At 41.9% G+C, this 19,173-nt stretch overlaps 1 protein-coding gene across 1 annotated transcript; it reads right to left on the bottom strand.

The window, feature by feature from the left end:
* Positions 1-9,407: 9,407 nt before the first annotated feature.
* On the bottom strand, positions 9,408-15,368 carry LOC308151606 (leucine-rich repeat-containing protein 41-like). Its single transcript, XM_080524507.1, has 7 exons — positions 15,343-15,368; positions 14,257-15,067; positions 13,743-13,982; positions 13,351-13,515; positions 13,044-13,142; positions 10,628-10,756; positions 9,408-9,876 (listed from the first exon to the last, which is right to left on the bottom strand). The coding sequence occupies exons 2-7, from the start codon at positions 15,029-15,031 to the stop codon at positions 9,782-9,784; spliced, it is 1,503 nt and encodes a 500-aa protein (XP_080380633.1). The 5' UTR covers positions 15,032-15,067; positions 15,343-15,368; the 3' UTR covers positions 9,408-9,781.
* Between the last annotated feature and the right edge of the window lie 3,805 nt (positions 15,369-19,173).

Below are 19,173 nucleotides of genomic sequence, written 5' to 3'. Positions count from 1 at the left end.
ACATATGATCTGATCCTAGCAAAACAGAATCCGGATCATTCCGATCCAGATTAAAGCTTTTGAAATAGGCTACTAGGCCCAGGATATTATCAAAATATGACTGAAAATATGACTGATCGAATGTAGTGGTGTGCACAAAGCTTCTGAGATCAGGATATTATAAGGAAGTGAATTCAAAGTCAAAGGCAGTATGTATTAGTGACCACAATACAAAAATATCAAGTAATAACTTTATTGTTGGGTTGAAAATTCACACATGCAAACACCAATGTTGTAGCCATGGTATCATTCTCCAATCTTTTTTATTATTTTACAAGGATTTAAGGCCATATGCTGACAATGGCAGCGCCCGACGATACCAAATCATTCTAGAACGACATGGTGATCCGGAAATACTCCATAATCTGGGGTTGGCAACAAAATTGTGTAAACTGACAGAACGCAGCCATAAGTCCCAATGTAATTAAACGTTAATTAGTCACAACAGTGAGAACTCTGCCTTTAAAACACATGGGGCCGGATTCACAAACGAGGCTTTAAGCCTAATCATAGACTAAAAAGCATCTTCAATTAAGATTTTACATTGAAAGTGTGATTTAGTCCAGGACTAGGCTTAAGCCTTGTCTGTGAAACCGGCCCAATTAGTTATCCCCAACAACATCAACCTGCTTTTTGGTTGAAATTCCAACAAAGAAGGCAAAGAGTTATGCGTTTATGTCTGAAGATAGTGCCGCAAGAACTGAGCAGAATGCACACGGTCACGTCACAGATTGTTTATAGATTTACAATCAACTGCATTTGATAAACAACTGATTGGAAATAGTATACTTCACACCATTATGAGGTGTAGCCTAGCACTTTGTTGTTGTGATATCAAGCGTACACACATAGTCTTTCAGCAACACAAATTGTTTACAAGACCGGTAAAATACCCTACGTTCAAGTTATCTTTGGAGTAGATCCTAGAGTGACCTGACAGGGAAAAAACCCTGTATCCTAGTGATGCTCCTGCCGATATAAAGCAGCCCCACACCCACTAGTTTGAACTTTGAACACTTGATGTGGGCTTCTTATTCTAGTGTTTATGGGATATATGAGAAGTAACATAGAAAAAAGTCTACACGTGAAAGTTTAAGAGCACCCTAAATTCTGTGGTTTTCTGACCGATTGAAACTCTTCCCACACTGGGAGCACTGGTATGGTTTCTCTCCTGTGTGTATTCTCTGATGTGTCTTCAGGGCTCCTGTACGTTTGAAACTCTTCCCACACTGGGAGCACTGGTATGGTTTCTCTCCTGTGTGTATTCTCTGGTGTGTCTTTAGGGCTCCTGCCTGACTGAAACTCTTCCCACACTGGGAGCACTGGTATGGTTTCTCTCCTGTGTGTATTCTCTGGTGTACCCTTAGGTTTTGTTTCTGATTGAAACTCTTCCCACACTGGGAGCACTGGTATGGTTTCTCTCCTGTGTGTATTCTCTGATGCCTCTTTAGGTCTCCTGACTGAATGAAACTCTTCTCACATTGGAATCTCAGAAGTTTTTCACTACTAAAACTCATCCTACACTTGGAGCAGTGGTGAGGTTTCTCTCCTGAATGACTGTGTTGTTCATGGTTTCCTGATGTGGTGGAGCTGGGCTCGCTGTCTGAACCTGGGTTGGAGCTTTGCTGATCTGTAAGAATAGGAACATATACAGGGTTACAAACACATTTTGTGGAAAACAGTGAGCAAATATGCCAAAAAGTATAATATTATTTGTAAAATATTTAAGAGATAATCCTATTTCCTAATTGTGTTCTCAAATTTGTTTAAATCTGTGTTGGTGAGCACTTCCCCTTTGCAGAGATAATCCATCCACCTGACAGGTGTGGCCTATCCAGATGCTGATTAGACAGCATGATTATTGCACAGATGGTCACAATAAAAGGCCACTAAGTTTTAGCACACAGCACAATGCCACAGATGTTTTGAGGGATCGTGCAATTGGTATGCTGACTCCAGGAATGTTCACCAGAGCTGTTGCCTGTGTATTGAATGTTCATTTCTCTACCATAAGTCGCCTCCGAAGTAATTTCCAATTCCAATTCTCGGAAACAACTTTGGAGACGGCTCATGGGAGAGAAATTAACATTCCATTCACGGTCCTGCAAATAGCACGCTCCCTCAAAAATGTTGCCAACTTGTCACCCCTTTCACCAGTGGTAAGTCGTAGTAAGTCGCTTTGGATGAAATGTAGTAAGTCGCTTTGGATGAAAGTGTCAAAAATGTAGATATTTGTATTTTGTAATAATGTAATAATAATCATAATAATGTAATTTATAAAGAGAATGATTGCATGTCTGTAACAAACAAAACCTAACCTCTCCTGTTCTAGTCAATTTAACCTTTGGATGGATGTGGCTGTCCTATAGGTTAGACTGGGGAACCAGCCCTGATAGATCAATCCCACAGAAGGGAAGAGACCAGGAGGGTATTCCACGCAGCGCGATTAACTCTGATCCAGGTTTAAATCAGATCCGGGCGCTAATTTAAGCTTGCGGTCGGTTCCATCAATGTGGCTCAAATAATTCGCTGCTTGGTTGCTATGCAACCAATCCTTCTGAGTAATTCTGGTCGCGAGCAGGTTTAGAGGTTGGTTTAGGTAATACGTGCATCAAACATGTCTCACAGGCGGAAACTATATCCCGAACGACAGTTCCGTCATGTGTCTTTTAGGAAATATTAGTTCCCACTTTTTACGAGATAGGTAGATAGATAGTTTGACTGTGTGATAGATAGATAATTTGATATTTTGAAAGTGTGATCGATCGATAGATAGATAACTTGATATTTTGAAAGTGTGATAGATAGATAGATAAATAAAAAAGTCAAAAAATATATATATATATGTATGTCTATCAACTTGCATTGCAGTTATTACAGCGGTGTGGCTGGCGCAGGGGTTAAGGCAGCCAGTTAGAGTTCCAAAGGTTGCGTGTTCGAGACTTAATTTAATTGAATAGACAGAGTTCCTACAAGTCAAATTTAAGACCTTTTTGGAGACCTCTTTAAATAGAATTTTAGACCTACTCGAAACACCATATGATCGCTTTTTGTCATCCTCGAGGTGATGAAATTAGGGATTTCACTGCCATACAGCCAAAAAAGGAAGCGAATTGGATTTCTTTTGGGTTCCAGCTTGATTAATTTCTGCATAGATAGATGTGGTCGGACTGATTTCCTTGCAGGATCTCATTTTTAAGACTTAGTACCTCATTTTTAGACCGAATAACTGAATAACTAACTTTGTTGGATTTTAGAATTTAAGGCTTTTTAAGACCAGCGCGGGAACCCTGAATAAGGCATTACGCTTTATAGATTCTAGAAAGGTTGTGGAGTACAGCTTTTTGTGCTTGGTGAACAGACAGTTACAGGTAACGACAGAGAAACAGTAGAGTGACAGAAGAGAGAGAATGACAGAAGGGCCAGAGAGTAAGGAGGTTGTGTGTGTGTGTGTGTGTGTGTGTGTGTGTGTGTGTGTGTGTGTGTGTGTGTGTGGAGGTCTCACCACCAGGATGTCCTGGCTGACGTCCAGCCCCCAGCGAGCCAGCTCTGTCTCGGCTTCCTGGTTAGTGTTGATGTGCTTCAGGAGCTGCTTCAGTGAATGGGTGTGCTGCTCAGCGTTCACGTTGATGTGCATGGTCAGGTCCTAGGTACACAAAAGCAAGGCCGAGTTACTGTTACCGTCAATGACTGTGTTAAGAACAGGGCTTCATACAGGAACAGTAGCTGGAAATTGTCTGAGACATTTTTGTTATGGAAAAGATGACATACCTTTTGAGACTCAAAATCAATATATTTGAAAAATTGAAAATGTATATGAACTTCTAATTTAATACCCATTCAGAATATATTACCAGTAACATGTTTATTGAAACACCTCCGGACTTCTTATTTTCTCCCTTTTTTCTTACTTTTCTTTTTCTTTTCACTTTTTTACCCCTCTGTTGAGGGGCCATGCTTTGTTTCTTTACCCTTTGTTTTACCATTTAAGATGGAGATATGATGTTCTGTCCATGTCTATGCTGAAACCCAATAAAAACTCAAGTGATAGAAAAAAAAGAAAAAAAAGAACAGGGCTTCATGAACGGTGGAGGTCAAGGGACACCACCCCAGGCGGAGCCTGAGCGGCTGACACGACGACTTTTCCTTCATGGCCCGGAAGTCCTTTCTCATCCTGTCAGGGATCCCCGTCATGAAGGACAGTTCGGGCAGGAGGAGGATCTCGCGGGTTATGACTTGCTGTAAGACACATAGGTTCCCGTAACATTATCTAGCACCAGTGGTGTAGTCTAGTTTTTTTCTAGTGGGTATACTGTGATTTTTCCCTCCCAGCCTCATATCGTTCATTCCGGAACGCCATAAATAAATCTGCGCTCTCTGTCTAACGTTATATATCTAACATTACATGTTATAAGGCTGATCTGTGCATGATAGTGCTGCATTTTGACATATTTCAGGTCGCATTTCTCCCCCCCCGTTGATGATATATGACGCTATAGTCAGTCCCAGTGGTCCAAAAGTCAAGTGAGTCATAACACAGACGGGGTGAATTTTATGAATGAAAGTGTGAAAGTTCTGTCACAAAACGCTGTTACGTATCCTCACACATTTTTAAGTGGTTATACGGAAATCCCTGGCCTTTCCTATAGTGCTATAGTGGGTATAAGGCGTAGTCCTGCGTATCACGAAGACTACACCACTGTCTAGGAGGTAAATGTGCTAATACAATAGAGGTATGAAAAGCCCACACATGCTGAAATGACGTTCAATACTCAGCACAGACAGTAGGTGACATTGATTTTTAAGAATTTAGACGAGTCCTGTATAAAGTCTAGATGTTGTGATCCAAATCCTAGTTTGAGATGAATATTGCACACCATGAGTATGTAGCACAATAACAACAGCTGCATTGAGGTACAGAAATCTAGTGCCCTTCTTTGCATTTCATGTGAACTAGGACGATAGTTTGACCTTTTCTCCGGGCTTGGACCTTTCCTTTGGGCGGTGGACCAGCATGGGTTGGTTTCCCTCTTTTACAGTGATGCCATAGTTTTTGCTGTTGAGATAAGAAGCAAAGCAGGTTAGAATATACACTAGACTATTTATTTTTATTGCTGCATTTAATTGTAGTATTGTTCATTTTGACTGTATTGCTGTAGTTTAATTGTATTGTTGTTCATGTTCATGTATGAGTCCCCCTGTCACCGCTCACTGTCTTACCGCATCCACCTGTCAGTCTATCTACAAGCTACAAGCCCCGTAGGTGGGCTTAAAGTGGTTGAAGCCAAGGACTTTGTATCCTTGAGTTGTATCCTATTCTATCCTATCCTTGTGTCTAAATCCGTGCCACTGTACAGATTGAAAATGATGCCTGTGTTTAAACATATGAAGTGAGTATATATGAGTATCAGTGAATGTGCCAAGACTGTGTGGTCTGTATGCCCAGGGACAAGGCATAATGTGTGTTTAAATGTGGATGAACATTCTAAGCACTGTGAGTAAAAATGCATCACTTCCATGAAAAGTTGTATCATGTACAATTCGCTGCAGCACATTGTGTCTTGGCAAGCGCTCTGGTCGTACGGTAAGCCCAATGTGACCACCCCTTCGGGGAGGGAGGCCGTGACAGACGCAGGGTAATGCTCACATGACATCCAGGACCGAGTCGTTCCTCAGCACTTTGTGGGACACGTCCACTGCGAGGTACAGGCCTCCGTCCGTGCGCTTTATGGTGGTGGAGTAGCCTGGCCACACCTGCAGCCTGTGGGGACAGAGGGTCAGCTGCAAGTTAGCATGGGAAAAAAACACCAAAGAAAGAAAAAAAGAGTTTAAAATGCGTTTCTTTGAAGTCCAAACTCATTACTAGTACTTACCGGTGTTTCCCCAGTATGACCGCGCTGGTCGGATCGTAGTGATTCCGCCCCACCAGATCAGGCCCAGGATCCTCATGACCCTTGACCCCACACACACACACACACACACACACACACACACACACACACACACACACACACACACACACACAGGACAGACATAATTCAATCAAGCTCAATTGAACGTTCGGTACAGACATCCCTTTTTTTCCTATGGTTACACATAGAAATAATTTATAATAATAATTTGTATAATTAGTTACTTTGGCAAGGAGCTGTCCGAAAATGGATCATTTCTAAATCTAAGTCTGGCTTTGTGTAAAAATTTTTTTTTTGTTTTGTAGAAGCTATTGAGCGATCATAATCATTCTATTTCGAGAACAAACAGGGCTCCCACAGAGAGGACAACAGGAGGGGTTGTCTAAACAAAAAAGCCCAGACAAGGTCTCTCCAAATGTCAATGTGCAGTGGTCATGAATGGGATTAAGGGCTTGCGCTTTCCGTACCTCCTCAACACCACGTTGTAAAACGGGAGGCACAGATCAGAACTGGGAGCTAGGATCTTGGTCATCTGGATCTTGATGTCGATCTCCTGGTTGTCAGTCCGTCTCTCGCTCTTTAGGTGAACCACCTGTAAGGGGGCGCGGGTTAACATCAGAACGGGTGCTGTTTGTCCTCGTTAGGGCTTATAAGTGCATATTCACAATTAGAATCAGCCAGGTGTCATAGAAAACCTCTATTAGACACACCTCATCCATCCGCACAGGCAGGTAGAGGATTGAGCCGTCGAAGGCGACGACCTCCCCCGTGACTGAGCGATGGTCCTTCATCATGCCAAATCTCATACCCATGGACTCAACGTTCGGACTGTGAAGCGGGACGAAAATTGAGAAAAACGTTTCACTCCTCAACAGCAGGCCAAAGTTACATTTACTCAGCTCCTAATCGCTGTCCTCTGAATATAACCTGCAATTGGATAAACAAGAGGCTAGTTTTGGTCGTAATGCTTACGTGAACGTGACGTGGTACTGGTAGACGGCCTCGTTCTTGCAACCGACGGTGATGTGGTTTGAAGCGATGGGCAGTGGAGTTCCTTGCACACCAGTCTTATGCAATGGCTCACTGCAATGAGAGAGAGAAAACAAACACATACAGACCAATAACAATAACAATACATCCCATTTTAGATCTTGGCATCCTAAGACGAATTCAATTTGCGGTACACGCATAATGACAGCAATATCACTTACTTCCTGATACGGTCTGAGCTAACAGTATTGGTTGTTACCGTGTGAACGGTTGCTTACCGAGCCGCTTCCATCTTCAGCTCTGCCTTGGGCGGCGGTCTACCTGCAGGCATGGAAGCCTCTTGAGATGGGGATGGAGACGGCGGAGGGGCACCGGCGGAGGATGGAGACGGCATTGGACCAATGGTAACCCCCCAAACCCCTGCCCGCTCACTCCGCTCCTCCACCTCGGCTGGCCGACTGGCCCCACCTCCTCTACACAGCAGTCGGGCTGCCCGATCACGTCTCTTCACAACACTGGCTCCCCGCTGGTGGAATGAGCTCCCCACGGCTGTCAGAACGGCAGAGTCACTACCCATCTTCCGTCGTAGACTGAAGACCCATCTCTTCAGGTTACATCTTAACTGCTCCTCCTGAGACATCTTCTGACCCTCACCACTACGTCTCCTAAAGACACCCGCTTTCCCCTCTACTGTGTCCCTAAGAACTTTTTTAGTAGAAGGCGATAGGGAGAAGGTTTTTTTCTTCTTACTCTTCCTGCAACGAATGGTGGATTGCTGATTCACATGCTTAGTATTCAAATGTATTGATTGTAAGTCGCTTTGGAATAAGGCGTCTGCTAAATGCCAAAAATGTAAATGTAAAATGGACCAGGGGGGAGAGCGGGCGGCACAGTAGGCCCTCTCCCAACACCCCACGGGGGCAGCGCCGACCTTCCAACGCCCACCGTCTGAGAAGCAAAGCCTCGGCCGAGGAAGCTGTAAACAGACAGACCTCAGGTCCAATATCAACGTCCTAAAACACCCTCCCGTCCCCGATTGGGTGTGAACGTACAACACATACACACACTGGTAACATTTCCGGCAGGCGGGCATACAGCATAACGATCACACGGAACGATTACCTGCGCATTTACTTCAAGAAACTTTCTACAGGTAATTCCGACAGAAACAAGTGCAGAAATGAAGTGAGGGATCTGTAGGAGGGTGCACTCTGCACTAAGGCCAATGCCTCGCGCTATGAAGGTCCTTGGACGTCAGGCAGTGGTGCTGGTAGAACGCGTCACCCGGACTAACACAGCGTGAGGCGTTGGCCTTAGTCAGCCGACGGCTAGGCAGAGCTGGAGCTCGTGTGCAGCCGTGTCCCGTTCCCTACCTGCTGCCTCTCCCCATCACCTCCTCCGGGGCTCCGTCTCCCCCCGGGCCGCTGGTGACACTGACCGGGGCTGTCTGGGGCTGCAGCTCTGCCCCCCCGAAATCTCCAGTCACCCCCCGTCCTTCACCCAAAAACAACAGCAGAGAACACCACAGGGGGATTCAGCACACGTCTCATCCGTTCTAGAGCTTGGGAACATTGGTAATCACAGCAAGCAGCTGTACCGTTGAGTCTTTACACATTTAACTCACATTTATGCTCACAACCACAGACACAAGAGAATTGACTGGTTACTGAAGATGACTCTGTACATCAATAATAGACTTTAGGACTGCACTGTTCGGCCTCCCCCCATCTGAGAATATGCCCATTACTATGTGCCGTGTCATTGCCTTCACTACTCTACTAGCTAGACGTTCTATTCTCTTCAAATGGAAGCAAGCTTCCCCACCAACACACGATCAATGGATACGGGATGTCTTACAATGCCTTCAAATAGAGAAGTTAAGATTTTCATTAAAAGGATCTCTGAAATCCTTCCACACTACCTGGGATCCCCTATTAGACCATATCAAAGAACTTAGTATCACTCCTCTTTATTAAAAAAATAATAAAAAATAAAAATGTAAACAAAGACTGCTATTACTTCTTGTCACGTGCTAATGATTGTTTGCAATAATAAGATTTGTAAAAAAAAAAAAAAGACTTTAGGAGATGGGAGATTCCATGTTCAAATGTTATTCAATGTGGAGTACTCATTTTAACTCTGGGTTGGGGGGGGGGGTCGAAGATAACCACATCACAGCCTGACTTCATTCAAGTCTTTTTGGGTTTTATTGGAGAATAGAAGCATATAAGTCAGGTATAAGAATATACAAATGTCAAATACGAGTTATAGAATTGACTTCAAAATAAGTAAATGAACACCGTTTTTTTCTTTATCCCCCATTTGGTGTTCGAACAGAGAACTAGAACACCTCTTTTTTTTACCCCTAAACACCCACCCAGCCCAGACTCTCGAGTGAGAGACAAAACAAAACAAAAAAACTATGCACAAAAACAAAATGTATATAAATAAAATAAATTAGGATTACAAATACCAGATGTTCCTCCACTTTAGGAAGGAACTACACTAACAGATTCCAGCGTTTGAAGAGGTTTTTATTCACATGACGCTAAGATGGTCAGCCATAGTGTCTCTGGAGTTCCATTGATCTGCAATGAGTCGACAGACTCGACCGAGTGTGTATAGTGTCTTGTCCCGTAGCCCTGGGTCTCGGTCCAGGGGGTTGCGTCTGAGATCAAGGGTCAGTTGCTGGGGGAGGCAGTTGGTCTCCAGCAGCATGCCAAACTTCTCCAGCTCAGGTGGCTGAATGAAGTTAGAACTGTCAAGGACAAGACAGAAAGAAAGCGTCAGATATCATCAATATATGCCTCAACAAGATGGACGAAATATCGACATGTCAATTAAATCACTGACAATACTTGCCTGATGTCAAGTTTTTTCACTGTGCTTAGTACGGATCCAGTAAACAGTTCCCCAAGTACAGTCACATTCTTGGCTGAAGAAAGAGAATATTGGTTATACATTGAATATACAGTGGGGGAAATAAGTATTGAACACATCAACATTTTGTCCAGTAAATGTATTTCCAATGAGCCTATTCAAGTGAAATGTAACTCAATAACTCAAACAATCCAGACAAAAGAATCTAAACATTAAAGTCCATATGTAAATACAGTTATGTGTAATAAAGCAGAATGAAACAGGAAAAAAGTATTGAACACACTAAGAAAATTAGGAGGCAACTCTACCTCCAATCTGCTAATTAATGCCAGCTGGGTTAGAATATATCGATGGGCTATAAAAGGTTATTTTTCTGTTACCAAGGTGCCACACAACAAACATCTAATGATGGGTAAAAGCAAAGACCTGTCTCAAGACCTTCGCAACCAGATTGTTGCCCAACATAAAAATGGAATTGGCTACAGACGTATTTCACAAGTTCTGAATCTTCCAGTAAGCACCATTGGGGCATTATCTGTAAGTGGAAGCAACATCACTACACCATCAACCAGCCACGCACAGGAGCTCCTCGCAAGATTTCTGATCAGGGAGTCAGAAGGACCACTAGGAAAGAGCTCCAGAAAGACTTGGAGGCATCAGTTAATACCAAAGTCTGGTGTAAATTCCACTTGAATAGGCTCATTGGAAATACATTTACTGGACAAAATGTTGAAGTGTTCAATACTTATTTCCCCCACTGTATATTGTGTAGATATAGTAAAAAAGAGTAAAAAGAAATGTAATACCAAGGCGATTTTGAGACAGGTTAAGGGAGTGGAGTGTTGTACATCTCTTGACAGAATTCACCAGCTGTCGGAGGAAGTCTTCTTTCTCTCTGCATTTCTCAAGAAGCCGACAGTCCTTCAAAGACAACTCTAATTATGGAGTAGAGAGGAGCCGGAAATTGTCATTCACATTTTATGAGTTTCTGATACTGTCACTCAATACTAGGACTATACAGATACATTAACTTAACTAACTAATGCTAACTAAGAATAGTACACCTGGTTAGTACCATCACTTTATTATGACATATTTTACTTTATTATTGTGATCTTGTATCTTGATGCTGCAATGTCAATGTTGAGGAACCAAAGCCAAAGAATTTTACTCTTGGGTACCTGTACATTGGGATGTAATAAAAGTGATTCTTTGGAAGAAAATATCAGATTTCTATATAAACCAAGGAAAACAACTTAAAGCTAGCAGGGTATATACAGGAATCGTGAGGTTAATTTCAATACCTTTCTAAGACTTTTTAAAGACTGTCAATATTTTTCCAGACCTCACCGCCACTTCAAGCTGTAACCGTTTACATCAGTGACACCTTTAACTTAACAGTTTTAGTTTGCAATAGACTAGACCACTATCATGCAACAGAATTTCCGGTTCATCTTAGTTTTTTAATAAAACTAATAAATTCATGAACTTTTACTAAAAATGTTTAGGACTCAAACTCTTTGGACAGAGTCTAATTCAGAAAAATACCAACAAAATTCAAGACCTCCAAATTAAGACTTTTTAATACTTATTAAGGGTCTTGATTTTCCCAAAATTGATTTATCAACTTTTAATACTTTTCAAGACACCGCGGATACCCTGACATACACACTGTAGATTTGATGCCATCACAATCATTTAGAATCTCTGAATTTAGAATGTTTGGTTGCTGAATGCAAAATATGATTTGAAAATATACAATTTGAATATATGATTTGACTCATTGCCATAGAAACTAAGAATTATAAAGATGCAATTACGTTGATGTCACAATCAATCCTAGCAACTTCAGCAGAATGTTTGAGATTAGAATGTTTGGTTGATAGGCAGCAATGTTGAATGGAATTCAGTTTTGGTGGCTACAACCCCAAGACTAGACCTGTGACTTGTTTCTACAAGCTAAATGTTTCAAAAATGAGCGTCCATACTCAACAAGTTGACCGTTCTGCCACACTCCAGGTGCTCTCTGCTGCAGGGGAGGGAGGCAGGTGTGCAACCAAGCCTCGGCTCACATCTCCAGTGAGTACCTCTCTCTCGCCCAAAACTCTCTACAACTCTCTAAGTATTTGTAAAACGGCATAATTTGTGAAGAAATTACATTGTAACAAGAATTATTCAGGAATGTATCATGACTTCTTCTACAGCCTCCCTCTCCTCAGCCTCACACACCTGTGCAGGCAGCCGCCCCTGGTCTCCCCCCCTGGGACACCTGGCTGAACTGGGAGCAGCGGTTCAGAGACAACATGACCGTGCTCCAGCACCACTGCTACCAGATCATGCACGACCACAACCTGTCTGAGCAGGAGAAGGGTCGTCTGGTCCACATCTACAAGGGACTGATGTCCAGGGCATTGAGTGACCACCAGAGAGATAGAGAGGCCATCATTCGTTCAGTTGCATTGCTGAAGAAGAGGAAGGCCAGACTTATGGAGGAGGAAGAGGATGAGGAGGTGGAGGTAGAGCCTCCAAGGAAAAGGCAGAAACAGGAAGTCATTTCCGGGGTTCCAGATTTGGCTGAGGAGATGGACTTCCTGTGTCTGAGACTTGGGTCCCTCACCCTCTGATTGACAGCCCTCCTCCACTTTGAATGGACTGAACTTATGTGTTGAATTATTATTGATATATTTTGAAAAAGTAGTATAGTAGAGGTAGTACTAAGATAAGATAAGATAAGATGGTAAGTAAGATAAGATACAAGATACACACACACACACACACACACACACACACACTCACTCACATCCACATACACTCACACATACAAACTGTGTGGGCATGATGACGCACGCACGCACGCACGCACGCACTAGAGTGAGTGGCATATAGCTAAGTAAATGAGTGTTCTACCAAGGAAGCTCAGTTCAAGCAATTAGCACACATTAGTCTTATCAAATCTATGGGAATGGCAATTTACACTGTAATTTGGAGGCCATGATTTTATTGTTAACAGGTAAAGTACCTGTATTACTCCCACACTAATCTTTTTAGACACCCCTTTGGCTTTCTTGTCTAGAAATGTTTAGAAAATCTGACCACCTTAGTTGCAAGGTGAAAACTAAATCTGATGAATCAGTAGATTAATCAATAGTAAAACATTATTATCACATTTTAATCGACTGACAGCCCTTCTTAATACTTGAAAATACATTCTTTTATAGTTACCTTCCAACATACAGTTGTCAAGTAGATGAATGATTTCAGAATGACAGTCAGCCAGGTTCATGTCCTCCAAGTCCAATTTCCTGAGATTTCGGTTTGACTCTGAAATAGTTGGATCACATTTTCCTGATTCATTATATCATGAAACAAATACATGAAAAAACATTACCTACAGCTAGTTCCAAAAGAACCGGATCAAATTCATGTAGCAATTTATGTACTAGTAATAATTATTCTACAGCCCTCATTCAACAATTGACAGTATGCAATTGTGCTCTATCCAGAACATGGTTAAAATCAACATTTTTACCTGAAACTGTGTTGAGGAACGGGCCGAGAGAGAAGCCACGTGAACACTGGATTCCTGCGACGTGAAGTGATGTGAGATTTGGAGAGCGTTTCACCACAGAAAAAAGGCCCTCCAGGTTTGTCCGGACTTTGGGTAATTTCACAGATAGATTCTCAAGTAGCAATTCTATAAACAGAAAGTTGGAACAAGTCTCAAATCAAAGTATTTCAGTTTCATATTTCATATATTTAATTCTAGCCTGACAGCACTTATAAACTTAAAAGTTGACTTGCAATTCTAATATTCAACTTTCTACAGGTACTTTATCAGTTTTTTACTTGATTACTCTAGCAGAAATGTCATACAGGTGAAAAATTGATAGTTGGGGTGGGCAGAAGGGAAAAGGCTGTCACCTGAGTGGCCTGCAGACCGTCTCTGCTGAGGTCTATGGTTCCCTGCTATAGGGTTGATCTCCATTGAGAATGACTTCAGGGCGGGGCAGGCGTTGAGCAGGGATTCCATGAGTGACAGGTGAGGCAGGGTACTGACACTCAGATCAGTGAGGGAGCTTCTGGATGTCTCATACAGCTTCTTGAGAGACTGCGCCAACCTCAATACGTCCCTCTCCTCAAAAACCTCTACGTTACCTAGAGCTGATATCACAATAATAATCAATGTTATCCTGATATCAATCCATGAATGGAATGGTATATGTAAAAATGATGAGCCCATATTGACATTAACAAATCATTCCAATCATTCCAATTTTAGCACTGCATGACAATTCACTCCAGTGTCAGTTATATATACTATAGCAAAAAACATTAAAATGTGCACTGTGAAAAGCAATCATAATCACATTATTTTATAGCTTATCCCTGCCATATAATGGTTTATTCTAGCACCCCCTCCCTATTGTAGACTTACTTCCACTATGAAGGCTTAGCGAGCAAAGGCACAGCCAAGAGGGCAGGAGAGGAAACAGTACGTTAAAGACTTCACCCCTGGCCCTCCAGATCTCCAGTGATTGGATCCGTCCCCGAGGACAATCCACCCTTGTGGGACCAGCAGAGGGATTGAACATCCTACACAGTCGCTCATGGTCCATACATCGGCATGGGGGACTGGGCTTCTTCACCTCTCGCTGTGTTGCGGCTAAACTTAACCTTCGCTGCTTGCATGGAGTCTCATGGTCCTCTTCGTCTTCAGAAAGCTCTTCCTTCTCTGAGACCTGGCAGTTGGCCGCCTCAGTGTTTCCAGAAGTGGTTCCAATGTTAGTGGAAAAGCATGTTGCCATCTCTCCATGCATGGACTCCAATGGGCATGTGTGGCTTGCACTCTGAGGTCCTCTACCGTGAAGAATCCAAGCCAGTAAACTAGGACCTGTATTCTGATCTATAATGACATGTTGGGCGATCCCATGATCAAGGATACGGTGCAAGACGTACAACACACAATGCGCATCCTGTTGGCTTACGTTGCAATTTGACACTTGAACTCTCCTTACACCCTTCTCTAGGACACTCAGAACAGGCCACAACTCTGCAGTGAAACTGACAATGTAGTGTGAGGGTTGAAGAGACAGCTGTAGGACATATTTGGCCATAGTCAAGAGGAGGGATTGAAAGTTAACATTTGAAAGGTATCTTTTGACATTTTTGAACTTATAGCCATAGAACATCAAGGTAAAGAGCTTCTCCATGGCTTTCTGTTTCCATTCATCCTCTGTGAGTATTGCCTGGAATAAACAAACACAAATTCCAAGGTTGTTAACCTTCAATAAAACATATTTTTTTGATTAAATAACAGAGGCAAGAGAGGTGGAACAGAGGTGGAAGATTGTTAAGTGATTTTGGACCCTAAGCAAGACTTCAGATGATTGCAGATAGCAGTTCTAGTAATCATTTGATTTTTCTTTTTTATGTCAACCTTTATAAATTCTTCCCTAGGTGGATGAATGGCCTTCTCTATGGTGGTGAGTGAATCTGACTGCAAGAGAAAAAAGACACTTACATTCTCCTTGGTATAAAAATCTCTTAACATTCCTGCCCACACATACGAGGTGGAGATCCCTGAAAATCAAAAATGCAGAATTAACCTCAACCTTAATCAACAGCATCGTAGTCTGAATAATGGTCTGACCGAGACAGCAAGTCTGAGTCGGAACAATGACCATCATAACTCATACCACACAAAGCCCTTTTACAGGTTCCCTGCTCATACCCACCTTTGAGTTTCACTGCTTCGTGAATTCTATCGAGATCAACAATATTCAAACGAGGCAAAAGGTCCTTTAAGAGTGACGTCGGGAGGTCTGTATAACAACAAATGATACACTTGATGTTAATTCATACAGTGATTTTCAGACTGTGATAAAGCACAGCAATATTTAAATCATTTTCCGATCATTCATACATGTTAGGAACTAGCTTGGTGGTACAAACCAAGAAGAGCACTCTTGTCTAGTACATCCATGTGAAGTCTGGTTGTTTGAAGGCACATCTCTTTCAGGGTTGAGGCTGCATCGGTACATGTTTCTCTCAGCCACTTGCTGCTTAAGGCTGCTTTAATATACTCTTCATGCATGGTCTCAGTGTCTGGCATGTCAGGGACCCAGCTAGACATAGAAACACACAGGCATGTGACATGTTAGACATAGAAACACACACAGGCATGTGACATGTTAGACATAGAAACATGCACAGGCATGCGACATGTTAGACATATAAACATGCACAGGCATGTGACATGTTAGACATATAAACATGCACAGGCATGTGACATGTTAGACATAGAAACACACACAGGCATGCGACATGTTAGACATATAAACATGCACAGGCATGTGACATGTTAGACATATAAACATGCACAGGCATGTGACATGTTAGACATAGAAACACACACAGGCATGTGACATGTTAGGCATATAAACATGCACAGGCATGTGACATGTTAGACATAGAAACACACACAGGCATGTGACATGTTAGACATATAAACATGCACAGGCATGTGACATGTTAGACATAGAAACATGCACAGGCATGTGACATGTTAGACATAGAAACACACACAGGCATGTGACATGTTAGACATAGAAACACACACAGGCATGTGACATGTTAGACATAGAAACATACACAGGCATGTGACATGTTAGACATAGAAACACACACAGGCATGTGACATGTTAGACATAGAAACACACACAGGCATGTGACATGTTAGACATAGAAACACACACAGGCATGCGACATGTTAGACATATAAACATGCACAGGCATGTGACATGTTAGACATAGAAACACACAGGCATGTGACATGTTAGACATAGAAACACACACAGGCATGTGACATGTTAGACATAGAAACATACACAGGCATGTGACATGTCTAGTCCGAAACTAGTCTAGTCTTGGCTCAATTCCACTGCTCTTCTACCAGACAAGCGTAAAGAATAATGATCATAGGTAACATTTGCTAAGTTCAATGTGCTAATTGAAGACTGATGTTATATGTTATGTACAGTAATCTATCTAGCAACTCGCTTTAATCTTACGATGCTAGTAGTAGCGAACTGAGTTAGCTATAGCCTGGGCTGTCTTACCTCAAGCTCAGGTATCAACACAAGTACAAAAACAATCAGAGTCAGGCCTCAGGTCTTATGAGATCGTAGGTTGAAAATGTTGATTTGTCCGGTCAGAAGTCTCTGGACTTGAAGTGTAAGAGGTGTACTCCAAACAGACAAAAGCGTCTGCTAAATGGCAAAAAACAAACGGACCGCTGTCTGAAGACACGTGATTAGGAGGGATGAGAGACGGGCTGTGTTCGAAATGGCATACTGCACACTAGCATACTCAATTAGTATATACTGCATACTGCCTACTAAATTCATAATAAGTATGCCAATACCAGCCGACCGAAAATCTGGTATACATTTCTTGCATACTCAAATTTCACATAATCTACAGTGTGAACGCACTGCATACTCAAAATCTACGTCATATCTAGTATGAGTAGTATGCTAGTATGCCATTCCGAACACAGCCACGGACTCGAGTCGCGCATGCGCTCGTCCTGTCCGCTCACTTCATCCGTGTTTCTCTTTGCGCCGTTTTCTTGACTTCAAAGTAAAGGCGTGAATTAAAACAGCAATGGAAAGTAATAGGGTCACAATATTTTATCTCTTATTTTGGCGGAAATAAGGACAAATGACCCAACAGAAAAGTATATATCATTTTGAAAAAATATTTATTTAATATGTGCATATTGGTGCTTTGTTTATTTGTATGAACGGGATTGTACGGAAATATTTTTCTGATTTCAATTCATCTCTGGTACCACTCTACTCTGCAACACTTCTGGAATATGGATTCAGATGAAAGTTTCAACCGTGAGGATTGTCAATACAAATAATGATTGGTCCTCCGCTGTGTCTGGACAAGGCACTTGTTGTGTTGGGACAGTAAAGGGACAGTCATTCTTCATATGACACCCCTCATGGTTGAGACTCACTTGAGAATCTATACTAGAAGGGTTTTCAAGTACAGTTGTTGTCAAGACCATGCTTAGATTTGGAATTTGTGTACAGTCCACTATGTGTTCCCTATGCAATCTCGAGGGGACACAGTACAGGGCCAATACTTATTTGTATGACATTACATTACATTATATTACATTTTGACATGTGTATGTAAATGTAATGTTAACATGTTTGGTATTTAGCAGACACTTTTATCCCAAGCGACTTACAACAAATACATTTGACTAAGTAAGTGAATCATCTATCTATCAGTCATAGCAGGAACAAGTAATCTATGTTGAAACTCACTTGATATACTAGAAGTGTTGTGGAGTAGTACAGTGGTAGTAAAAAATCATGTTAAGACTTGAAATATTATTTGTGTAAAGTCCATTATGTGTTCACTATGCAGTGCAGCAGTCTTTCATCAGGGCAATGTGGATATTAGAAGAATTACAAACACTAATAATACATTAATATTCAATATTTATATATCAATATCTTTTGTGGTTCCTTTTGTGGTTCCTTATTAAAAAGCACCTATGTTACTTAGCAGCTTCCAAAATAATTTTATTTATTTTTTTATTTTTTTTGCGGGGGGGCCTCGGGATTTTGCGGTACGCCACTGCATCCATCATACAACACAAGCTTCTGATATGTCATCAGTCATGAACAACTAACTACATTTGACTGATTGTATTTGATTATAATGAATAAGTATATATTTTAATCACTATGACGGCCATAGATGACCTTTTCCTGCTATGACTGGTGGATAGATGATTCACTCACTTAGTCAAATGCATTTGTTGTAAATCGCTTTGGATAAAGGTGTCTGCTAAATGCCAAAAATGTATTCTGATTATATATATATATATTACATGCCATTTAGCGGACACTTTTATCCAAAGGGTAACACACTGAGTTGCCTTCCTCCTACATGGAATAGGCTAATGCTGCTCTACTGTTACGAAAACCACCATTGTAGTTTGCTATGAACAACTAACTACATCTGACTGATTGTATTTGATTAGAATTAATAATGATCTAACTAGACAGATACTGTGACGTGTGCTTGTCGTCGTCCCCCCGGGCCACTCCACTGCATCCCGGCGAAGACCGCGTTTCTCGAGCTCACCCAGGGACCGAGCTAACTAGCGTATTATAGTGAATAAGTTAAAGCAATATCACACGAGAGGGAGTGCTGTTATACTGAATATCCCACGAGAGGGAGTGCTGTTATACTGAATATCACACGAGAGGGAGTGCTGTTATACTGAATATCCCACGAGAGGGAGTGCTGTTATACTGAATATCCC

Source organism: Nansenia antarctica (genome assembly GCF_963989245.1).
Source record: "Nansenia antarctica genome assembly, chromosome: 2".
In the NCBI taxonomy this organism is placed as follows: domain Eukaryota; kingdom Metazoa; phylum Chordata; class Actinopteri; order Argentiniformes; family Microstomatidae; genus Nansenia; species Nansenia antarctica.
This window is presented reverse-complemented; position numbering and strand designations above follow the sequence as displayed.

Excerpts from the sequence above, each read along its gene's own strand:
- LOC308151606 (XM_080524507.1), bottom strand. The coding sequence starts at position 15,031 with ATGGAGAAGCTCTTTACCTTGATGTTCTATGGCTATAAGTTCAAAAAT. Across the intron at positions 13,516-13,742 it reads ACGGTCTGCAGGCCACTCAG|AATTGCTACTTGAGAATCTA; the intron begins GTGACAGCCTTT and ends TTCTGTTTATAG. Across the intron at positions 13,143-13,350 it reads GTTCCTCAACACAGTTTCAG|AGTCAAACCGAAATCTCAGG; the intron begins GTAAAAATGTTG and ends CAACTATTTCAG.